Here is a 20,644-nt window from a genome sequence, read left to right as displayed (position 1 = left end):
CGAGATTGGTGTTGATGAAGAAAAGCGTTGGTGATTTGAATGAAGATATTAGATATTGAAAAAAATCAATACTGGTAAAATAAAAACCATCTATCTATCTATCCACAATAATAATTTCTGAAAACATTAAAAAATGTGAACGAATCATATGAAAAACTGAACGACGAACCGATCAGTTAAGTTGTGAACTGACTTCATATAGTCAATGAAATATGAGAAAATCAATCGCAATCTTGCCGATATTTCTTAGCCGCAATCTCAATTGTTTTCTGGATAGATTTGAACAAACCACTCTGCTCCGTAAGACTGAAATATTAACAACAGCCATTAACATGCTGAAAATTTAATACAAAGCGAACGGAAAATTCGCGGAAAATTATTCATGAAGGGGTACTTACGAATACGACAGATAATAACGCACACACACACGCCCACATCCATTAAGTATCCATTTACTTGTACATCGCTGCGGCAGGGCTTAAGACGAGAGAGTGAACGTCGCCAACAGCACTAACGACCTAGTATTCATACTAATCCATTGAAAGTATTAATGTAAATACGTATTATATTATAATATATGTATACATCGGGTCTACCTCACGGGACCGAAAGTAAAACGCCCGAAAACGCAAATATCGGAAGGCAAAGATCGAAAATCGAATATCTTTTGCCTTCCGATATTTGCGTTTTCGGGCGTTTCACAGACCGGTTTTTTAATTGATCCTTCAGGCTAGTGTGTAATTGGGTTTTGAATGAATCTAGTGGGAGTTTCAATGCACGGTTATACGAGCAGACTCATTAGTGGTATTTTTAATAATGTCATTTTTATTCTCTATTCATATTTTTCTCTTCTCTTCTCGGTTATGTGCGTTGAGAACATCAAAGAAATAGGATAGGCAATTAAGGCTCAAAGAATTTCGCTCAAAAGGGAGTGAGAGAGAAAGAGAAAGAGCGTACGAAAAAATGGAAAATCTTCAGCGGGCAATTTAATTTTTTTTTGCATAGAATCGCTTTCGAGAGTAAACGTCTAAAAATTAGTTTTTCATATCGCAATAAAATATTTGAATTCATTTCGAGAATAATTATATTATCGATTTTTTCGCTTGATATTATGTTTCATTGGATCGGTGGGTACAAACGTTTGCAATAAAACATAAAATAATACATAAAAAGGAGGTCAAACAATCATTTCTTGTTTTTTTTTCTTTTGGGGTTAAGTTAAGCCCATTTTTGTGTTGCTTAATGCAATAATTCTCGTTTTATTGCTTTTCCGTTACATTAGTGGCGATAACTTTAAGTTTATTTTTCATGTTAACTGTGACCTTTGAACGTGAAAATTTAGGTAAAAGTCAATATTGTAGTGAGTAGACGACGAAAGTCATACATTTTCTTAGTATCAAAATTTCAGTTCGTCTGAATTACACACATAATGAACACTATTATAAAATACATGTAATAATAATTTGGACTTCGATGTATGATCGGTATCAAAAAAATGTTGAAAAATAATTCGACTCTTCCTTGAATCATTAGTCAGGTAAAAATTGTATAGTAATAAAGTATCAGATTTACGAATATAGTGACGACTCGAACATCCTACGTGAGAATGTACATATGACGCTAAATTCGATTTCCTTAATAATTTTTAGAAATTATTTATCAAAATTAATATTCCCACGTATGAGCCTTGAAGTTAACCCTGTACGTGCCGTTAACGGTTACTCACTCTCGAAAACGTCATGATTTATAATTTTATTCAAATTATAAATTTCACTTGCATAACTATCTCGATTCGGTCACAGATCAACCCACACATTTTTATATGAGAAATATGAAGTTATTCTATTGAATAAAAAATAATTGGGTAAAAGCGTTCCTTGCTTACATACATAAATATTTTTAAATATGACGACTTTGGACAGATCGATAAAAACCAAATTTTATTCTACCATCCAACATACATAAAAATATTGATATAAATGTGAATCTGTTGTGAGAATCTGTGAAAGGACAGGTTTAAAAAAATGCACCAATTAATTTTTACTTTAAAATGACTATACAAGGCAGAACGTATACACACGACGCCGAAATATGTGTATACGTTCTCATGATATTGTTTACAAGTTTAGATTTTTTTGAAAATTTAAAATTTCGGCAAAACGGCAATAATTAAAATAATGCATTATCAACATTTTTTCGTCAGCAAATCACCAACACACGACAAATTGAATACAAAGGCATATAAAAAATATCAATTACATTACTGGCTTACCGATTTACCGATAAATCGGCCAAATTTCGCCATCGATAATTATCAAAAATTATTTTATCGCAAATTAAGTACACATGCAGGCATATTATTGAATTGAAAATCGATGCAAATAGCGTACTGTGGGTTAGGTAGTCTGGAATTTGTTAATTTCGAGTATAAAATTTCCAAAATGACTACAATTTTGGATGGGATGAGTAGAAGGTATACAGGGCAGTAAACTCATCATATTTTTCTTTATTTATAGGTCTTGAAGTTTTCAAGTCGTAATAAATGCGACTGGTTGTTTAAACAATGACTATTAATTATTACGAGTCTGAAATTTAACTGTATTTTATTCAATAAATCATGCACACTCATCTAACAGATTACTCCCACGTTACGAGTGTGCTATACAGATTAAGAATTAATAATTATACATATATTATACAGGTTTATTTACATTGAACACAACATCTATTATCAAAAATTGTACAGAAGTATTATACAACGGAAATAAAAACATCGATTAACATCCATATATACAAATCAGCAAAAATCGAGATGCTGAATAACTAGAATTTTTGCGACTAAGAGATAGGACAGGGTTGCCAATTTGTTGGAACCGTTTCAATGAAATCAGAAAAATTGGCCAACTCTGATAGGAAACGATCGACCTTGGAGTTACATATCCAAAGTTTGTATTTGTAACTCAGACATATCTTAACTGTATATGTAAAGGTGAATACCGCTTACCGGAAATGAAATTGAAAATAACGAACATTTCTCAAAAAAAAAAAAAAAAAAACGCAATAATTTCAATGATGATAACGAGAATCATTTGCTCTAAGAGAAATGGAAGATTTTAAGCAAGTAGATAATTATGTACCTTATATAAAGCGCCAACTACATAACGTGCAATTTTTTCAGGACCGTATCCGCTTAACGGTTAACGACAGGACTTAAACATTAAACCGCCATTACGGTTAACTACGTCATTGGCCGTGTGTGTGCAATATGGCCGCGTTTTGCTGACACGCACAACAAACCACTCTACCTATTATGTTCTAATCTCTGCGATTTCGAAACGCGGTCGAAACGCTGCTAAAACGCTCTCGGCAGACGTCTGGCGTTTCGGATTTAAATGACGGTTTGTCATTCAAATTAGCGACCGCTGCATAATTAAAATGGCGGACCAAACAAAGTTCCTCAATGGCGAGCACTCTGCATATTCATCACGAGCTCGATTGAGATTATAACGTATGCTAATACGATAGAACCGCGTAGATGATTGCGATCACAAGAAGCAACCACAAATATTATCAACATATATGTACATACATATATGATCGTATCTACATACATATATTATATCCCACTTCATTTGTATACCTTGACTGTATGTAGATAAAATTTAAGCTTTGCTAAACAAGCGATTGTAATGGCTCTTCAATGGGCAATAGCGTATTTTGCTTTCAGCTCTCAAGTTAATTGTAAAATTAAATGAAGTAAAGATCTGATTCTATGACGACTACATTTACATTAAGATGTCACGGAATAAGAACTTGATTAAAAATTGATCGCGGCATTTTAAGTTCGACGTACATTTTCAAAGAAAAAAATTAATTTTATATTATAAAATTATATGTCTTCGGTCAGAAAATAAATATTTACATAGGTATCATTTGATACATTTTATATAGTCTGAGGTTATTAGATTATGTACTTATATACGTTTTATATTTTGGATTCCAAACCCGATAAATATTAATAGGAATAATTTTAAAAATAGCACATAATCTCGAGTATTCGTGTGAATTAATAATGGCACATGTTACATGGTGCTAATTGTAAGTGAGAAAAAATAAACGCACGAAAGTAAATTGGGAGGGAAATGTGAATATTTGATCGATATGTTTGCAAGTTTGTGCAATGCATTCTCTTGTCACCACATGGTTTATTTTAATACGCAGATATAAAATATATTTTATTCAAATAGATGTTTTAAAAAAATAGCAATTACTAAAAATATTCCTCGAAATGGATTCCAAACTTCAAAATGAAGCCGTCGATTCCTCGAAGTCGAATTTATATATTTAATATTCACACGCTCATACATACAAATAACTAAAAGTAATATAATAAAGAAATAATATAAATCATCGAATATAAAATCAACATATGTATGTACATATATCTGAGATAATTTTTCAAACAAATATGACGTTGTTTATATGTATTTATTATACGTTCGTTTATTTAAACACACGATTCGAAGGAATTTTCTCGTAGTATTACATATGTACATACATATGCAATCGTGGCGTAGAACTTTGCGTCGTATAGCGAATTCTTCAAAATATACATAAATCATATATATATATATATATATATATATATATATATATATATATATATATATATATATATATATATATATATATATATATATACACATATATATCGAACGTTATATGAAATGTACACAAAATTTCATATGAACATGCCAGAAAAACGCTGAATTTGTTTTTAGTGACGGCACTAGACGAATTTCGCCGAAAATTAGTCCGAAAACAAAAATACATTGTTGGAAAACACTTCAAATTATCTATTAGTTCATCTGCGATAAAATTACATTTCGTAATTCGAAGCCTATAGTTTGTCTGTAGACTTTTTTCCAATTCGAAATCACGAGATATCGATTAAACACAAACGGGCCTACGCAGCCGATAATACATACACACGTAGCTCTTATTTATAATTTTCTGCCGAAATGTATTATGATTTGCGTATGATTTTCAATACTTCAAATTAAATAATAACGAAATACTATACGTTAATATTAAAAAAAAGGTAGAAATTTGATACAAAATTACATCGATACATTCATCAATGACGAAATAGTGTCAATAGCTCCGTTTTAGATTTTATCTGAAACACAATACATATCGTAAATATGCATAATTAATGAATCGCCGAATGATTTATGATCATACATACATACATACACGCCAGCACTATTTATCAAAAACTGATAAATGCATAAACGTCATAGCCAACAAACATATGTACATATGTACACGTACTTAAAACTATACCTACATATGTATTAAAACTATACCTATGTATGTACATATAAAGTACTCATTAAATAATTATGAAAGATATACATATACGATCGGATATTGTCTGAGTAGCACTGCTAATCAGACTTTAATATTTTTTACTCCACGTCGATCTTTTCCTATCAGAGTTTGGCAAATTTTCCGAAAACATTGTTGAAACGGTTTCTCCCCAAATTGACAAAACCATCCTACCCACCACGCCACCACTATTTGAATATGATTTCAAAATTTATATTTGTACAAGATTAACACCATAGGTATCGCTCAGGGGCAACTCGTAATGGCATCATGGAATAAATATGAATTTAAAAAAAAAATGAAGAAAATTATATACATAGTAGTAACTTGACAGTACTCATATGTATGTAATGTTTTTCAACCGATTTAAATAAAAAAAAAAACGAAATCAGCAGATATTAAACGGATGCAGATGCACTAATTCTTAAGTTTAAAGAAAAACAACAAACGGAAATGATGTCCAAATCTTTTTAATTCATCAACATTTTATAATAATGCCTCATTTAATGGTACAATTGCACGGATAAGCCGTCTTGACGATTGTACAGATGATTGCCCTGATTTATTCTCTAACTCTATCAGTACTTTTAGGACTAAGGTGAAGCCATTATATTAAGAAGTGTGCCATTATATTTAAAATAAAATAAAAAATAAAACAAATTAATACGAATAATGATCGAATTCGAGTCAAAGAGTAGAGGACTTGGATTACTTTTGTGCGACGACTTCAACTTTACACATTTAATATAAAACTTCAAAATGATCAGCCAATCGTAAAATGGCGGGTTCAAAGGAATTCCCTCGCATCGTAAGACAACACGCGTAAAATATTGCAAATCGAGCATTTCGAAGACACACACACACACACACACACACACACACACACACACACACACATACATATTTTACGACAATTCCACATGACGCATTATATATAGGTTAAGCGATGCGAAACGCTATTCGAAAGTGACATTCACAATTTCAGAATAAAACTGGAATTGTTTCAGTACAGCGTATCGATTTTGGACGTTTTGGCCGATTTGACCCACAATGAGTCATCGTACGAACCGGGATACTTCCGTGTGCGTCGTCGTATGAAGGATTTCGGGATAATTGTACATTTTCCCGGGACATTAAATCGGAAATATTTCATTCTCGAAAATCCTAGTCCCAATTTTAATAACATTTTGGCACACCGTTGGAATCGTACACTCACACACGCGCCGTTTTACGATACATATATATGTACATGAACATATGTGTATTTATTGCATCATAAAAGCGAAATGTAACTCACCCTTCACTCTCTAGATTCCCGCACCGAATCGGTTCCGTCTCTTTTACGGCCAATGTGGCAAAATTTGAATTTTTATTATATATAGGTATTTGCATACATATTAATACATTATATAGGTACATGTAGTAACTACCGGTTAATTCCATTCATAACCATGTTCATATATTGAGTTATGTATAATGGAAAAAAATATATTTGCATTTGTTTTTTTGATAATGAAGAAAAATAATGCGCAAAGATAAATTTGCAATTACGTCGAATACGAATGAGCGAACCAGTGCACCGGGAAAATTCTGGGAATACGAAGCTAATTCGAAACTTGACAGCGTCAAATTGGATACTGAAGATCATCAGAGAGCGGGTCATCGGAACGCTCGTTCGGATGCTTCTTTCCCTAGAAATGAGCAGTGGAAGAGGAGTTTGCGCAGTTTGGTGGAAGGCGGATGTCGAAATCGGAAATTTAAATTCGAGACGAGCGGGAGTGGAAAATTCCACCTTTGACTCGTTAGCTTCCGGCGAAATCGCTCGAGGTAAAATTCCAGCGAGAGTTCGAGCTTGTACCAAACATTCGAATTTGTCGCGCGAATAATTGATTGGCCCACAGAATACTAATTATCAGTTAAAATAAAACCAATGCAACGTAATATAAATATTTCAACCGAATCGTAAAATAAATTACGGAAAATATTATGCGAAGTCATTCGATCACAACGGAAATTGAATTAGTCTAATATAATAAAACCTCTCAGGCATTTTCTAGATATAAATATTTAAAAAAAAATATATATAGATATATGTATGTATAACTAGTTGTTTTACCGGGCTTCGCTCAGTATTTGTAATATAAACAGCTTAAACATGGCGAATCTATTTCATAGAAAATATTCATTTGTTTTTTTTATTAAATTTATTTGAATCGAAAAAAAATATATTGAATCGAAACTATATCGAATCGTCGTCATAAAAAACTTATATATTAATAAGATTTTTTAAATATTTATATTATTTATATATGTACAACTAGCTACATAGCTCAGCAATTAGCCTGTAATGCTTTCAAAGATTTTTTTTTATAGATTTGTTTTATTATTCTCCCTACTAAAGAAGCTATTAGATCAAATACCGCAAAAATCTGCACAATTTTATTTTTATTTCGACAAGATAAATCAATCAAGTAGAACTTAACAAATAAAGTGACAATAATTATCCTAAAGTATGGTATTCAACCTAAAGGGGTATTCAACTATCGACTTCAATAAATATTGCTGCCAAATGCGATTTTTTTTTTGAGGTTTCTGACAAGTAATCGGTTATTAGGCCTCTGTGTGCGACGCTTTAAACATAGGAAGAAAATCGGTATTTGAGCAGCATTGGAAAAATGACTAATAATATTCATGAAAAATCATTGCGTGCTTTCCCATTTTCTTCGGTGAAAATTGGGTCTTCCACAACTTATTTACGTTAAAATTCAGTTTTCCTACAAATACATACGTATTATATGAATAATACTATATAATAAAACATCTTCTGATATTATTTATTTAATGTATGAACGTAAAAGATCCATTTTAATGCTATTCACGTGAGTAATAATATTTCATATCAAATTAAATAGCAAATAATCGTACAACGTACGATAAGATAGTGAGAGTCGACGCCACGCAGTCTGCCATTAGCGTATATTCATCAGTAAAAATCACACTAAAATACAGAACACAGGGAATTTTTTTATCAATGAAAAAATCAAATGATCCCTCGAACTTACGATAATGATAATAATAGTTTGGAATAGTTGATAATTACGATGACATTTGTCTCGCAACTAACAAAATACACCCATAATATACAAAACACTCAAACAAACGTAATATATAAATGCAACAAACAATACGCAATTGTTTATTATTGGATTATACTACGAGTTTTTTCACATTTGAATTGTATGGTGTGTATGATAGAAGACTGCCAAATTTTCAATAGTCTTTAAAAACACATATATTTTGCAGCACTAACCTTGAGTGATGCCATGTCAGAGACAGATCTGTGAGTCTGAATCGTCTCCAATTGGTCCAAGCACCAGTCTAATTCCTCCATTGTTTCTAGAGCCAACTTCATGTAAGAATCATCTGAGGAAAATACACACAATTTTACTATCAATTTTGTTGAAATATTTTAAACTTAATTTAAATCGTACGTTTGTTTCGCTCGAAGCTCACGAAGAGTTTGTGAAATAAACATTTTCATCGTTGCAATAAAAATGATACAATTTACCATGCAATGTGTGATGAAATACAACCGTTTCACATTAGCTTTATAAAAATAATATAATGATAAAATTTCCAGTGATGAATGACATCAGTTTGCTCGATTAATTTTATCGTAAAGCTCGCATTACAAGTTCCTGGAACTTTTTATGAAAGGTTGGGTTGAATCAACAAATAATATGATTTGTAATAATAGTTGTATTGAAAATAGCAATGATATCATGTGTACGGAATATAAAATCAGTTTATAACACTTTATGAAATTATTATCAAAAGAGGTCTCCTGCAAAACATCAATTCTCGTTTAATGAGCTCTCCGTTTCTATACTTATCTCGTCGGCTTGGTACTAAGATCATCGTAGTAATCATTTCAGAAAAATTTTTGCAATAACTCTATATTACGACGTATCTCAACTTTTATTTCAATATTCATTTATTTTAAATAAAATTTAAAAGGTTTTGGTTTGATTACATAAATATGTAGCATGTAGCTGTAATAAACATAAAATTATTAATCTCATTTAAAATTCATGACAATTTTTATTCAAGTATAGAAACGAAGAGTTCACTTAACTTAATTGATTGATGAAACCAGGCCCGGCGCATCGAACGAAATATACGTTTAAAAATTTTAAGTCGATGTTATCACAAAAACGTTGCAATATTATAAAAATAAATCATTCAAATAAAAATTATATTGTAAATGCAATAATAATTGGTGAAGTTAATGAAAGTTAATATTCTAAGTTATAAGCCGACTTTGAGTAAAATATATATTTGAACTATTTATAACTTTCAATATAAGCTTTTCTGTTATGGCTGTCATCACTGTTAATGTATACTATAAGGTAATTAGATAATCAACACGTGAATTTACCTCCGGGTGCCAAATTCTTCGGTTGTGCTGTAGCTGACGCTGCTGCGCCTGATGAACGCCGCGATCTGAAAATTATAAAGCCATATGTTATATAAATTGCATACAATCCATTTTGTCAGGCGCAAATTGTAGTCATTTTCACTGTGGTTCTGAATCAGTGTGAATTATTTGTAATTTGTATTATTTACATATATATATATATATATATTTATTTAGATGCTACTTACTTGCCCGTGGGCACATTGGTGAGGTTGAGGAAGTTGTTCCGTACACTTCGCAAGCTGGCCAGCACCTGAGCGAAAGGTGTGACGATGAGATCCTCACCATGGCTGAAATTAATAAACATTATATATATTATTATATATGAATTATTTTCTTTATATTATATACGAAAAAAAAAACAGATGAATAGTTAAAATAATTGAAATAAAATTTATTACGAAGGAATGAAAAAACAGAAATTTAAATAATAATAATATGCATTAAGAATTTTTGTATTCACAAAATTTCAAAAGAATTTAATACAAGCCTTTCATAAACTTTTACTCCCTCAATTTTTAATGAAATGAAATCTTAACGAATATTAAAGTGTATGTACTTGGCAAATCTTGAAATATTTTGATAATAACAGCGGTTTTTAAATTATGTATTTGAGTTACATATTCAAAATATATCATTGTAGAATTCTTAAATTTTACACATCAATTTTTTCAATGGTTTTTTTACTTTTTTATACTCAAATCTGTATTTTTTTACCAGCAATTTAAAATATTGACAAGAATTTATATAATGCTTTAAATTTTGAAAATCGTACATTCGCATATTTTGTATTTTTATACTACATAATAAAACATAATAAGATTATAAACTATTAAAATTTTCTCGACAGAAATTTACAAGAGAATTTTATTATTATTTTTATACTCAAAATCGTTTGCATTTTTATGATTAACAATTTAAAATTTTGGCTCTTAATTCATATAATTTAATAATCAAATTTAAAAATGCATGTATTTATTTTCATATAACACATAGCACAAGACTCGTTGAAATTAGATATTATTTTGTTTAAAACGATTTAATTGTTACAATCACTCCACATTAATTTTACAACATACAATTATAAATACTTAAGTAATTTTTACTTATTATTGAATATACAACTGACATTATGTAAGTCAACATCGTATTGAATATATCCTCAGCGCTTATATGCAAATGATTTCGTGAAAAAAAAGTTCATTAAATATTCATTAATATGGCAACGGTTTAAGGAATCGTGGTTTATAAAGCCCGGGCTGACTGGATGATCACCATGGCGACCCTTCGGGTACCTATTTATACGAATAACTTTCGTAGGTAACAAAAAGCGATATTTGGATGGAATTATTTTCCTTACAAATCACAGATGAGAACGTTTTATGACGAGAAAAATTTTCCATTTAATTTGTTTACTGATAAACATCTAATATTTCAGTATTCTGAATGAAAATTATTATTTGATTCATGATTCGAAAACACGCAAACAACACCTACGAGCTGACTAAAAATATGGAAAACAAATTATTTCAAATATCATCAATTTAATTTATTTCTTATGAAAAAAACGTTATTTTTTACATTTGCCATTCAAAGATTTTATTTCCAAATTTAAAATAAATAACGGCAATAACGTCAAATTCAACATTTAACTGTATAAAAGTGTCGAAATTAAAATATCACGGAAATTTAAACTTTCTTCTCTAATTTATGAACTGTTCTTCAACTAGTATAATATAATACATACATTCATATTAATTTGTAAGCAATTAAAATTGGATCATTATTTAAGGACTTAAATTTGATTTTGCATGCAGATACGACGAATATATATGTACGATTGAAATTATTCCGATCCTTGGGCACATAATTGATTTGATGAAGGACCAAAGCGATCATGAGATTAAAATACAGGATGTTCTATCAGAATATTGCCTTCGTTGTAAGATAGGCACGCAAAATTCAATACAGATTACTCACCATTATTTCCATATTTAAACCCAAAGAAACACGAAAAAAAATCACGTAAACTCGAAAAATTATTACTGCGCTTTTTTATTGCGCATATTTTAAATTCTGAAAATTTGGAATCAATAAATGTCGCTATTATGGTGAAAAACTGTCGTAAATTGACCTCGAATTCGGCTGTTTTTTTAAAAGCGAGAAATTTATAACTCACTTAATAAAATTTGCATTCGATCAATTTCTGAACAAGTTGGCAAGTCTTCGAATAAACAAACTCGTAAATCAATTGTACACCAAAGTTTGATTGTAATGCACGAGACCTTGACGCGAATTGCGTCACTGAAGTGTCGTATTTGCGGCGTAAGTTACGATTTCGATTGGAATTTTGACTTTTCGTCAAAGCCTGAGAGTGATTCAATTTATAAATATGCATACATACATGTACATATACACACATCATATCTTAGGGGACAGCATCGGATCGCTGGATAATTCCGAGTTTGCTCGCTCATTAGATTATTCCGGTAGAATTGCCACGTTTTCGACGGATAGGTAATCACACGACTTACCTATATAAATGTTTGTATGTATTAAATGTAGAATATACGAAAATACATGTACATATGTAAAGTGAATGTCTGTCACGCATGTGATACAATTTGCGTGTAAACAACCCCAATTTGTCCGTCGCACAAGAAAAAGGTTACTAGCAACTGACAACCGTTGTGTTTGTATAGATCAGTTTTGAAAAGTAACTAAGGGACTGATAAAAGATTGTGCCTATTATTATTATTTTTAATTTATACCAGGAAGGCCTAACAGGTAACCCCAGGTAAGCCAGAAACTTTGTACAAATTCAGTAAATATTATACATATCAATTAAAATCCACAGAGACATTTATCGTCAAATTTGTAAATTAGCAGCATTTAATATGTATAATTCAGCGAACTTTGAGATTGCTGAAAACTCAATGAAATATTCAATGACATTCAGATAAATTGGCAAACTGTGATAGGAAACGATCGATCTGTAGTCACAAATCCCTGGTCTGGCCAGCAGAAACCAGTGGTATTTGAACCCGTAACCACTTTGTTCAAAGCATTATATGCTATTATACATGTATGTATATTATACATGTACATATGTATATTATACTGAAGGCAATTATTTTATACTAGGGTTGTACCCGATGAAATATCATCGTATGGGTAAATAATAATATTAATATTGGTACATATTAAGTTATTAAATAAAACAAAATTAAAAGAAATGTCGCAGTCCTGTATTCAAATTAACACGCTGTCAAATTTTTTTCAAATATCTTTTAAATATATTTAATTTAATATTTATATTTGATTGTTTAGTATGAAAAAACTGCCTATTGATACATGATTAAAAATAATTTTACAATACGTATAGTAATATTTAATCGGAAGCGGAACTAAAACAGAAATCGGGAATCAATTGGAACGAAAGCCGGTTGCCGACGAAACCCGATGAGTTCCGAAGATACGCGAATACGTACCAAATACTCGGAAGTGATTGGTTTCCCATACTTCTAAGGGATAATCGAATATTAAGTAATTTAGAGCGTTTTTTTCTATCGAGACCGTTGTCTAATGGCTAGCGTGCCTGTTCTGAGCGCGAGGACCTAGGTTCGACTTCGTGATTTGGAATTAATTTTATTTTTCAAATAACGCTAAAATATAAATTAATTTCAAATTTCAATAATTTCAATTAAAAATTTATATTTAATTGTTTAAAATGAAAACCAAAAAAAAATGGTTGAAAGCCTCACTAAATAACATTATTTTAATTACGTATTTTTATATGGCGATAACGAGAGAATTTCATAACAGACCGTAACGTAATCGGTTAACTCCCAACTTGAATACACCTACATATATGAGGGTATTTGAGTGACGGGTGACCGGTTCGAGACGCCGATGAATTTATACAAAGTTTAGACTTTTTATCGATTCATTCATTATGTTCGGCGAGCGATAGGACACACACACACACAAACACAGATTACCGTCTTTATACATATATATGATGCGGTTGTAAGATTTGAATGTTCATATGTATTACCGTGTACTTATAATGATGTGTCTTGCATAATATGTAAGTAAGACGTCAATAATTAAAAGTAGAGTTGCAGCTACAGTTAAATTAGATGAAACATGGTTAAAATATATACAATTGCTTTTGAGACAACTGATTTCAATTAACCACTTCATCGCCGTGCGCTTTGTCCCTTTCCAACAGAAAGGTTGAAAAAAAAAAATACGCACTTGCTGTAGTAACGCGAGAAGCATTCAATTTTTTCGCCTAAAGATCTCTATACACTCTCTATTTTAAATTTTATATAATGTTATTTACTGTTTATTTTTTAACTTATTCAAAAAATAAAGATGTTTTGGTGATTATATTTTTATACAAAAAGCTTAGTAAATATTACTCTTAGTAAATGTAAGTGAATATACTAAAATGTCTAATGGGTGATCCAAATATGATGCTATCACTTTATACATATGTAAAAATGCCAATTTTTTTTCGATTTACCTGCTTACACGATAATGGTGAGTCGATTCCTGGAAAACATCATGTTGGGACAATCTAATGGTCTAGCATTAAACATTATTGTATATGGTGGTTCTACTGATACTTGGGTATTGGGTGGCAAAGACCACATCAATAAAGTCGTTCATAAACTGATGGAGGAAAAAGCTGGACAAGGCCATTCACTGTTTATGGACAACTATTACAACAGTATTCCATTGACGGAATCATTGTTAAAACAAAAAACCTATGCTACTGGAACACTGAGGGCGAATCGGAAATATAATCCGATAGCGGTTGTAAATAAAAAATTAAAAAAAAATGAATCCGTGATGCAATATACTCCAGAAGAAATATGCATTACCAAATGAAAAGATCGTCGATTTTGACGATGTCCTCGGAATTTAATGGGGTATCTACAGAGATAACCAATCGCCGAGGCAATGTTGTAGAAAAACCCAATATGATAATTCAATATAACAAATTTAAGGGGGGGAGTAGATTACCACGATCAGATGTTAGCCTACTACTACCCATGTAGGAGAAAAACTTTAAGATGGTACAAAAAATTGGGCATACATCTATTTCAGACAACGTTATTATTTTTAAATATCGTTATATTATTTGCTATTTCTACGAACAAAAAATTTCCAGAAGTTTTTTTTTTTACGAAAATAATGAATAAATATAGGTACTGTATAGCGTGCTTTATGCAAGATGCAGGTAGACGCGCCTTCCAAGAACTGTCTAGACCTCCACACTGTCAAAACATTTGTGAGACAGAGCTATTTTATGAAATATCAGCATAGCATGGATTCTAGCTCAGCATTGAAAGTGCCTATCTATCCTAACCCTTAAATAATACCAACCCTAACAATCTAATCTTAAATGAATAAAACTGACCCTGAAAATGTAACTGATTATGATTTCACTGAAACGTCAGTGATAATATATTTTCACTTGAAATACAATTTCACTGTGACATATAAATATGCAAGGTTTTCCTGTAAATATGTATAACATACTCAAAATGGGAAAACTATTTATAACAAAATGAAAAATATATATGTACATAAGTGTATAGGAGCAATGACGTGCAGTTTTACTCGTTTTTTTTTTTTATTAATTTAGAAGAGCCACGTCACGTTTCAAGGGGACGCGAAGTGAAGACGAAGAGAACCTCTTATTCGTTTTATATTTTTGCCAACGAATTCTACATATAAATATATTCTATATATGTACATACATATATACATATACCATTATATAATATGAACAACAACAAAAAAAACTCGCACACGTTGACTAAGTGTATTGACATATGAAAATGTGAGTGATATGTTTTAAATTGAAAGTCGACATTAAAGCAAACTTTTACGCTTTCAATTAATGTATACGAAACTGTTACATTACGAGAGAGAAAGTTCCATTTATAACAGTGGTATTTGAATAATTAAGTTGTTTTTGAAATTAAAAAAAACCAACGACAAGATTAACTCATGCCGCGCTGACAAAGATATTTGAATCCCTTATTACTTTATCTACATATGTTTTAATTACATTGTAAAATAGTTGAATTACATTGTAAATTACATTGTAAAGAAGTTGAAATTAAATTTATGCTCTAAAAACATACATATGTATATATAAAACTTTACTACCTATATATTCAATACTTTTGGTACTATAATTAATATGAAAAGTCATAAAAATCATAGCAGCATGATTTGGAGTTTATTTTATAATTCGCAATACATACTTAGAACGTGTTTTTAAGTATTTCTAAAATTTAAATTAATAATTTCATTGTAATAATATTGGCTTTTCATTGAAATATTACTTATGTTAATCAAACAATTTTTACGGATTCATTAATAATAACAAAATTCGAAAAGGATTCCATTACAGTAATAGGAGTATTTAAATTTATTATTTAATTAAAATTTTGATCAAACGTACAGAAGAACCATCACAACGCGTTTAAACATATTATTGATTATATTTTGTACTGAATTTTCAAGTTTAAATCAAATTCATTTTTTTTTGATAGTCATTGAAAAAAATCTGGAGTTCAAATTTTCGCATAATCACAAAACTTAATCTATTGTTACTACGTATACATATGTACATAAAGTAAAAATCAAGATATTTATTGAAGACGCCAAAATACGTTTTGAAACAGCATACGTTTGATAGATTTGTAAAAACCAGGAAAAAGACTTCCTTTGGCATTTTCTGACGTGAAAAGCTGATTTTTCATATTAACGTTAAGAGAAAATAATAGAGAGAGAGAGAGAGAGAGACAGAGAATGAGAGTATCGCCCAAAGCCATGTAGAAAGTTAAGTTGAATGTTATATGTACATATGTATATATGTACGAACAGATACGTTTTAAATAAAAAAGGTTTTTTTATCCACGAAATAGAATGGAAATACGTTTGATCCTCTTTCAATGTTCGAAAATGCCTGGAGGAGAAGAAAATTTGGAAAAAAATCCAGGTTTTCCTTTTAATGATTTTCCGGTCATATCATTAAGAAAAGCTTTTAAGCGTCTATTTCAAATACAAGAATGTACATACATACATACATGTTTATACGAATAATATGGCACAATTTACGCGAAATTTGATACTGATATTTTTATTTGTATTTTTATGTGTATTTTCGTTGTTAATTCTACGTAATGCGTTTATTTCATTTAATTTTCAACGCGAAAATTGGGTCGGTGTTATAAGGTTCAAGTACGAAAAAGCTCCTCTTTCACAGAAGGGACGGAAAGCTCGTTAGCGAATTTATTTATTTGAAAACTTCGAATAACCAACCGAGGCCAAAAATCCGAAAGGAAAGGTATTTAAAAACCTCTCCCCATCACTTTCCATCATTTCCTTCATCCTTTTCACACAGCTTTGAGGCTTTTCCCCATCGCAATAAATAAATAATGATAGGAAGAGAAATGGTTTCGAGCGAATCTTACCGTCGACCGACCTGTGAATGAAAAGCCAATTTGTCGAAATTATATTATATTTATATTTTGAATATGTACGCACTTATCATCATAGTATAAATAAACGAATCTTACTTTCAGTCAAATTAATTTCCAAGAAGTCAAAATGTAACGTTTTTTCTCGGGAAAAATAAAAGAAAATCGCGACAAGAGCTTAAAGCTCGACGCGTGACGCGTGTCAAGTGTCACATAGACGTGCTCAAATGCACATCCTTTTTTTTGGAGCTGATTTTTTCTTCGTATCTCCACGTAGATTTGAAAAATGTGACGTTTATTATTTACTTCGACATTGACATGATAAATACGAATTTAACAATGATGTGCGTGTCGATTTTACCCTATTTAACTCGCGTTTATGACATCAAGTCAAATGCTTGTTTCCGGATGTGAAATAAATAATAAAACGATTTTAAATACGTTAATATACATATGTACATTATAAAGTGTTTATAATCATTATCAACATTTTATTTCAGCATTTACAGTAGATAACTCTTGATTTATACTGGCTGCAAAGCTTTATATAACATACGCGAACCACAACGCTCTTAAATTTTAGCTAATCAATAATTTGTATTTCAGTCTAATGCTCACTAGTCATGAATTAATTTACAACTCTGGTATCTCTCATTTTCATATTCCAATGTATTTAATTCAAATATACATACTGCAAATATTCCACAAGAAATATACTAGTACTAGAGATTAGGTGCTCGTAGACCACCGGTTTACTAGCACTGATTATTTCGCCAAAAAGGCCTTATTATATGAATGAAAGGTCTATTCATATCTGGTCGGCACAAACCGGTAACTGCACAATATCTGCAAGTACGGACAGTATTCTTTGGTACTTTTATAAGGACCTTATAGACCTTAAACTTAGAATAGACAGTAAAACTTAATTTGCATCAATAATGAAACATTTATTTATTTATTTAGGTATAAAATTTATTTAGATATATGGACACATACGAATGCTTGAATGGGCATTCGCGAATGGAGTACGAATGTGTCCATATAGAATGTAGTAAAGAATACTGATCAGGTATGAATAGACCTTAAACTGTATACAGCAACCAATAGGGTCTCGCGACCCATCGACCAGTGACCTCTCTATGCAGAGAGTAAAAGGTTTGTATAGATATATGGCGGATTTGTTCCACGATTCATTCGGAGCTGGACTATTTTTACAATTATGTATGTACTATCTGAGTCTTTAACTCCGACCTGGGAAACCCTTCTACACGTCCACGCTACAGTCAACATTTTTCATAATTTTTATACGAAAAAATATCTATTCTTATTGCAATTAACTCATATGAAAAAAAAGTAAAATTCATGAGATTCAATCTAATTTGATTGGTCGTATCTGAACACGTGTACTTAAAAGTAAATACAATTGTAGTACATAAGTTACGATACGCCCGCATATATTTGTTTTCGCTTCGATTGCATTGAAAGATAATGTCATGATTGTATCATATCAAAATCGATTCAAATTGATACTGTAGATTTTTATAAATGTACTAAATATCATTATTCATAGATAACACACGGAGCACTCAAAAGCTATATCATTATCTACAGCTATATAATTATGAAGGCCTTCCAACACAATTCCATTCAATTTCCATTTATAAATTCTCTCGGGTACCATTCTAGCACTTCTTTTGTCCATCATTCTACCTACGTAATCAGCCCATTGCTATTTCAGTCTCTTCACTCTATCCACTATATCTACTACCCTTTTCATAAAACTCACTACCCGAATTCTGTTTTTTATCTCTCTCCGTTATGCCAAGCATGCAGCGTTTCATATTTATTTGAGTTCATTGGACTTTGTGTAGAATATTGGCGTACAATATTCAAGTTTTACGTCCATAAACGTTATATACATATGTATAAAAAATTGAAATTAAAAACCTTTGATTACTTATTTGTTCCATTTAATTTGACATATTAGAATATTTATTTACTAACAAGTTTCGTGCAATTTCTAGCATTAAAGCGTCATACAATAAATTAATTATATATAAACTTTATTCAAATTCTGAATAGCAGCCCAAACTGAAACCAAGTTCATTTACATATGGATGGCACAACATTTATGAATAGGCCAAAGTTTCACCCCACACGGTTTACTAGGCTGACTATTTATAAATATAGCCTCACTGGCATATACATGTATGTATATACCTTCATGTATATACATACATACGTGTTAATTCACTTATAATTATTATCATCATAGGCGATCCCAAAGTCAACCGGACAGAATAACTAGCACACACTGACTGACACAGTTTCCAACCCGATCGGAAGCTGCGACCGAGACGGTGCTATTTTCCGATGTGAAGTTTTGCGTAAAATTGGAATTACCTACTGCGATATCAAAAGCGGGTATTGATTTCGCTAAAGACATTCGCAATTTGCCGGAGATGGGTTCTGTTTGACTTGGCCAGTGGTAGTGTACTTCTGCAAATAGAATTTTAACTGTTCACTCTCTCGCCCGACGTGTCCACACGTATGTCTGTGTATTTTTGCTATAAAATTTAGTAGTGACCGCACTATTCATCGGCCTAAATGAAACTTCCGTCGGAGTGCTGGTGTGCTAATAATAAGAGCGTGTTTGTTGCTTATTGAATAAAGTGCGCCAAGCAAGCGTCGCCGCTCCAATTGCGCGGATAAAAGGCTCTAAAACGTGACCTAAAATAGAGCGAACTAAATTGAAAAACAATCGGAAAAGATTCAAATACTCCCATCCCTGTTTTCGCGTTGAAAAAATATTTGAAAGATAGCTTAAAAGCTCAATTATTCATCATTTATTTATTGCCGGCGTGTTGTCTAACGCCCAGTGCGTGCTTTTCAAACAACGAGAAACACGTTTCATAAAATAAGCATTTAATCCCCTTATCGTATAATAAAATAAACATAAACGCAATATTGTTATTGGTCTAATAGTTTCCTCTTGATTTGCATTCAGGGAGTAAAATAAACTTGAACATGCTTAAATTTCCGTTTCTGAATGTGGGTAACATCGGATATTTGAATAGTATAATAATACACTTTTACTGTTTAATTTAAGCTTCTACTATAAAATTTGACTGTCGAATTAAATTTTAGACGAAATTGCTACGCTTTATGTATAATATAATATAATATTAATTCTAAAAGGATAATCAAACACTCGTCCCTTATTGATCAGCTTAATATTTGACCATTTCGAATACGTATCTACTTCATT

At 31.1% G+C, this 20,644-nt stretch overlaps 1 protein-coding gene across 2 annotated transcripts in view; it reads right to left on the bottom strand.

The window, feature by feature from the left end:
- LOC143909925 (3',5'-cyclic-AMP phosphodiesterase-like) overlaps positions 1-20,644 on the bottom strand; it is a 218,150-nt gene that overhangs the window by 63,730 nt on the left and 133,776 nt on the right. For both annotated transcript variants that reach the window (XM_077428206.1, XM_077428215.1), the window contains exons 6-8: positions 10,057-10,158; positions 9,830-9,894; positions 8,702-8,814 (exon numbers count right to left, since the gene is read on the bottom strand). In XM_077428206.1, the coding sequence (XP_077284332.1) occupies positions 8,702-8,814; positions 9,830-9,894; positions 10,057-10,158 (280 nt within the window). The remainder of the gene's footprint in view (positions 1-8,701; positions 8,815-9,829; positions 9,895-10,056; positions 10,159-20,644) is intronic.

Source organism: Arctopsyche grandis, chromosome 1 (assembly GCF_051622035.1).
Source record: "Arctopsyche grandis isolate Sample6627 chromosome 1, ASM5162203v2, whole genome shotgun sequence".
Lineage (NCBI taxonomy): Eukaryota > Metazoa > Arthropoda > Insecta > Trichoptera > Hydropsychidae > Arctopsyche > Arctopsyche grandis.
This window is presented reverse-complemented; position numbering and strand designations above follow the sequence as displayed.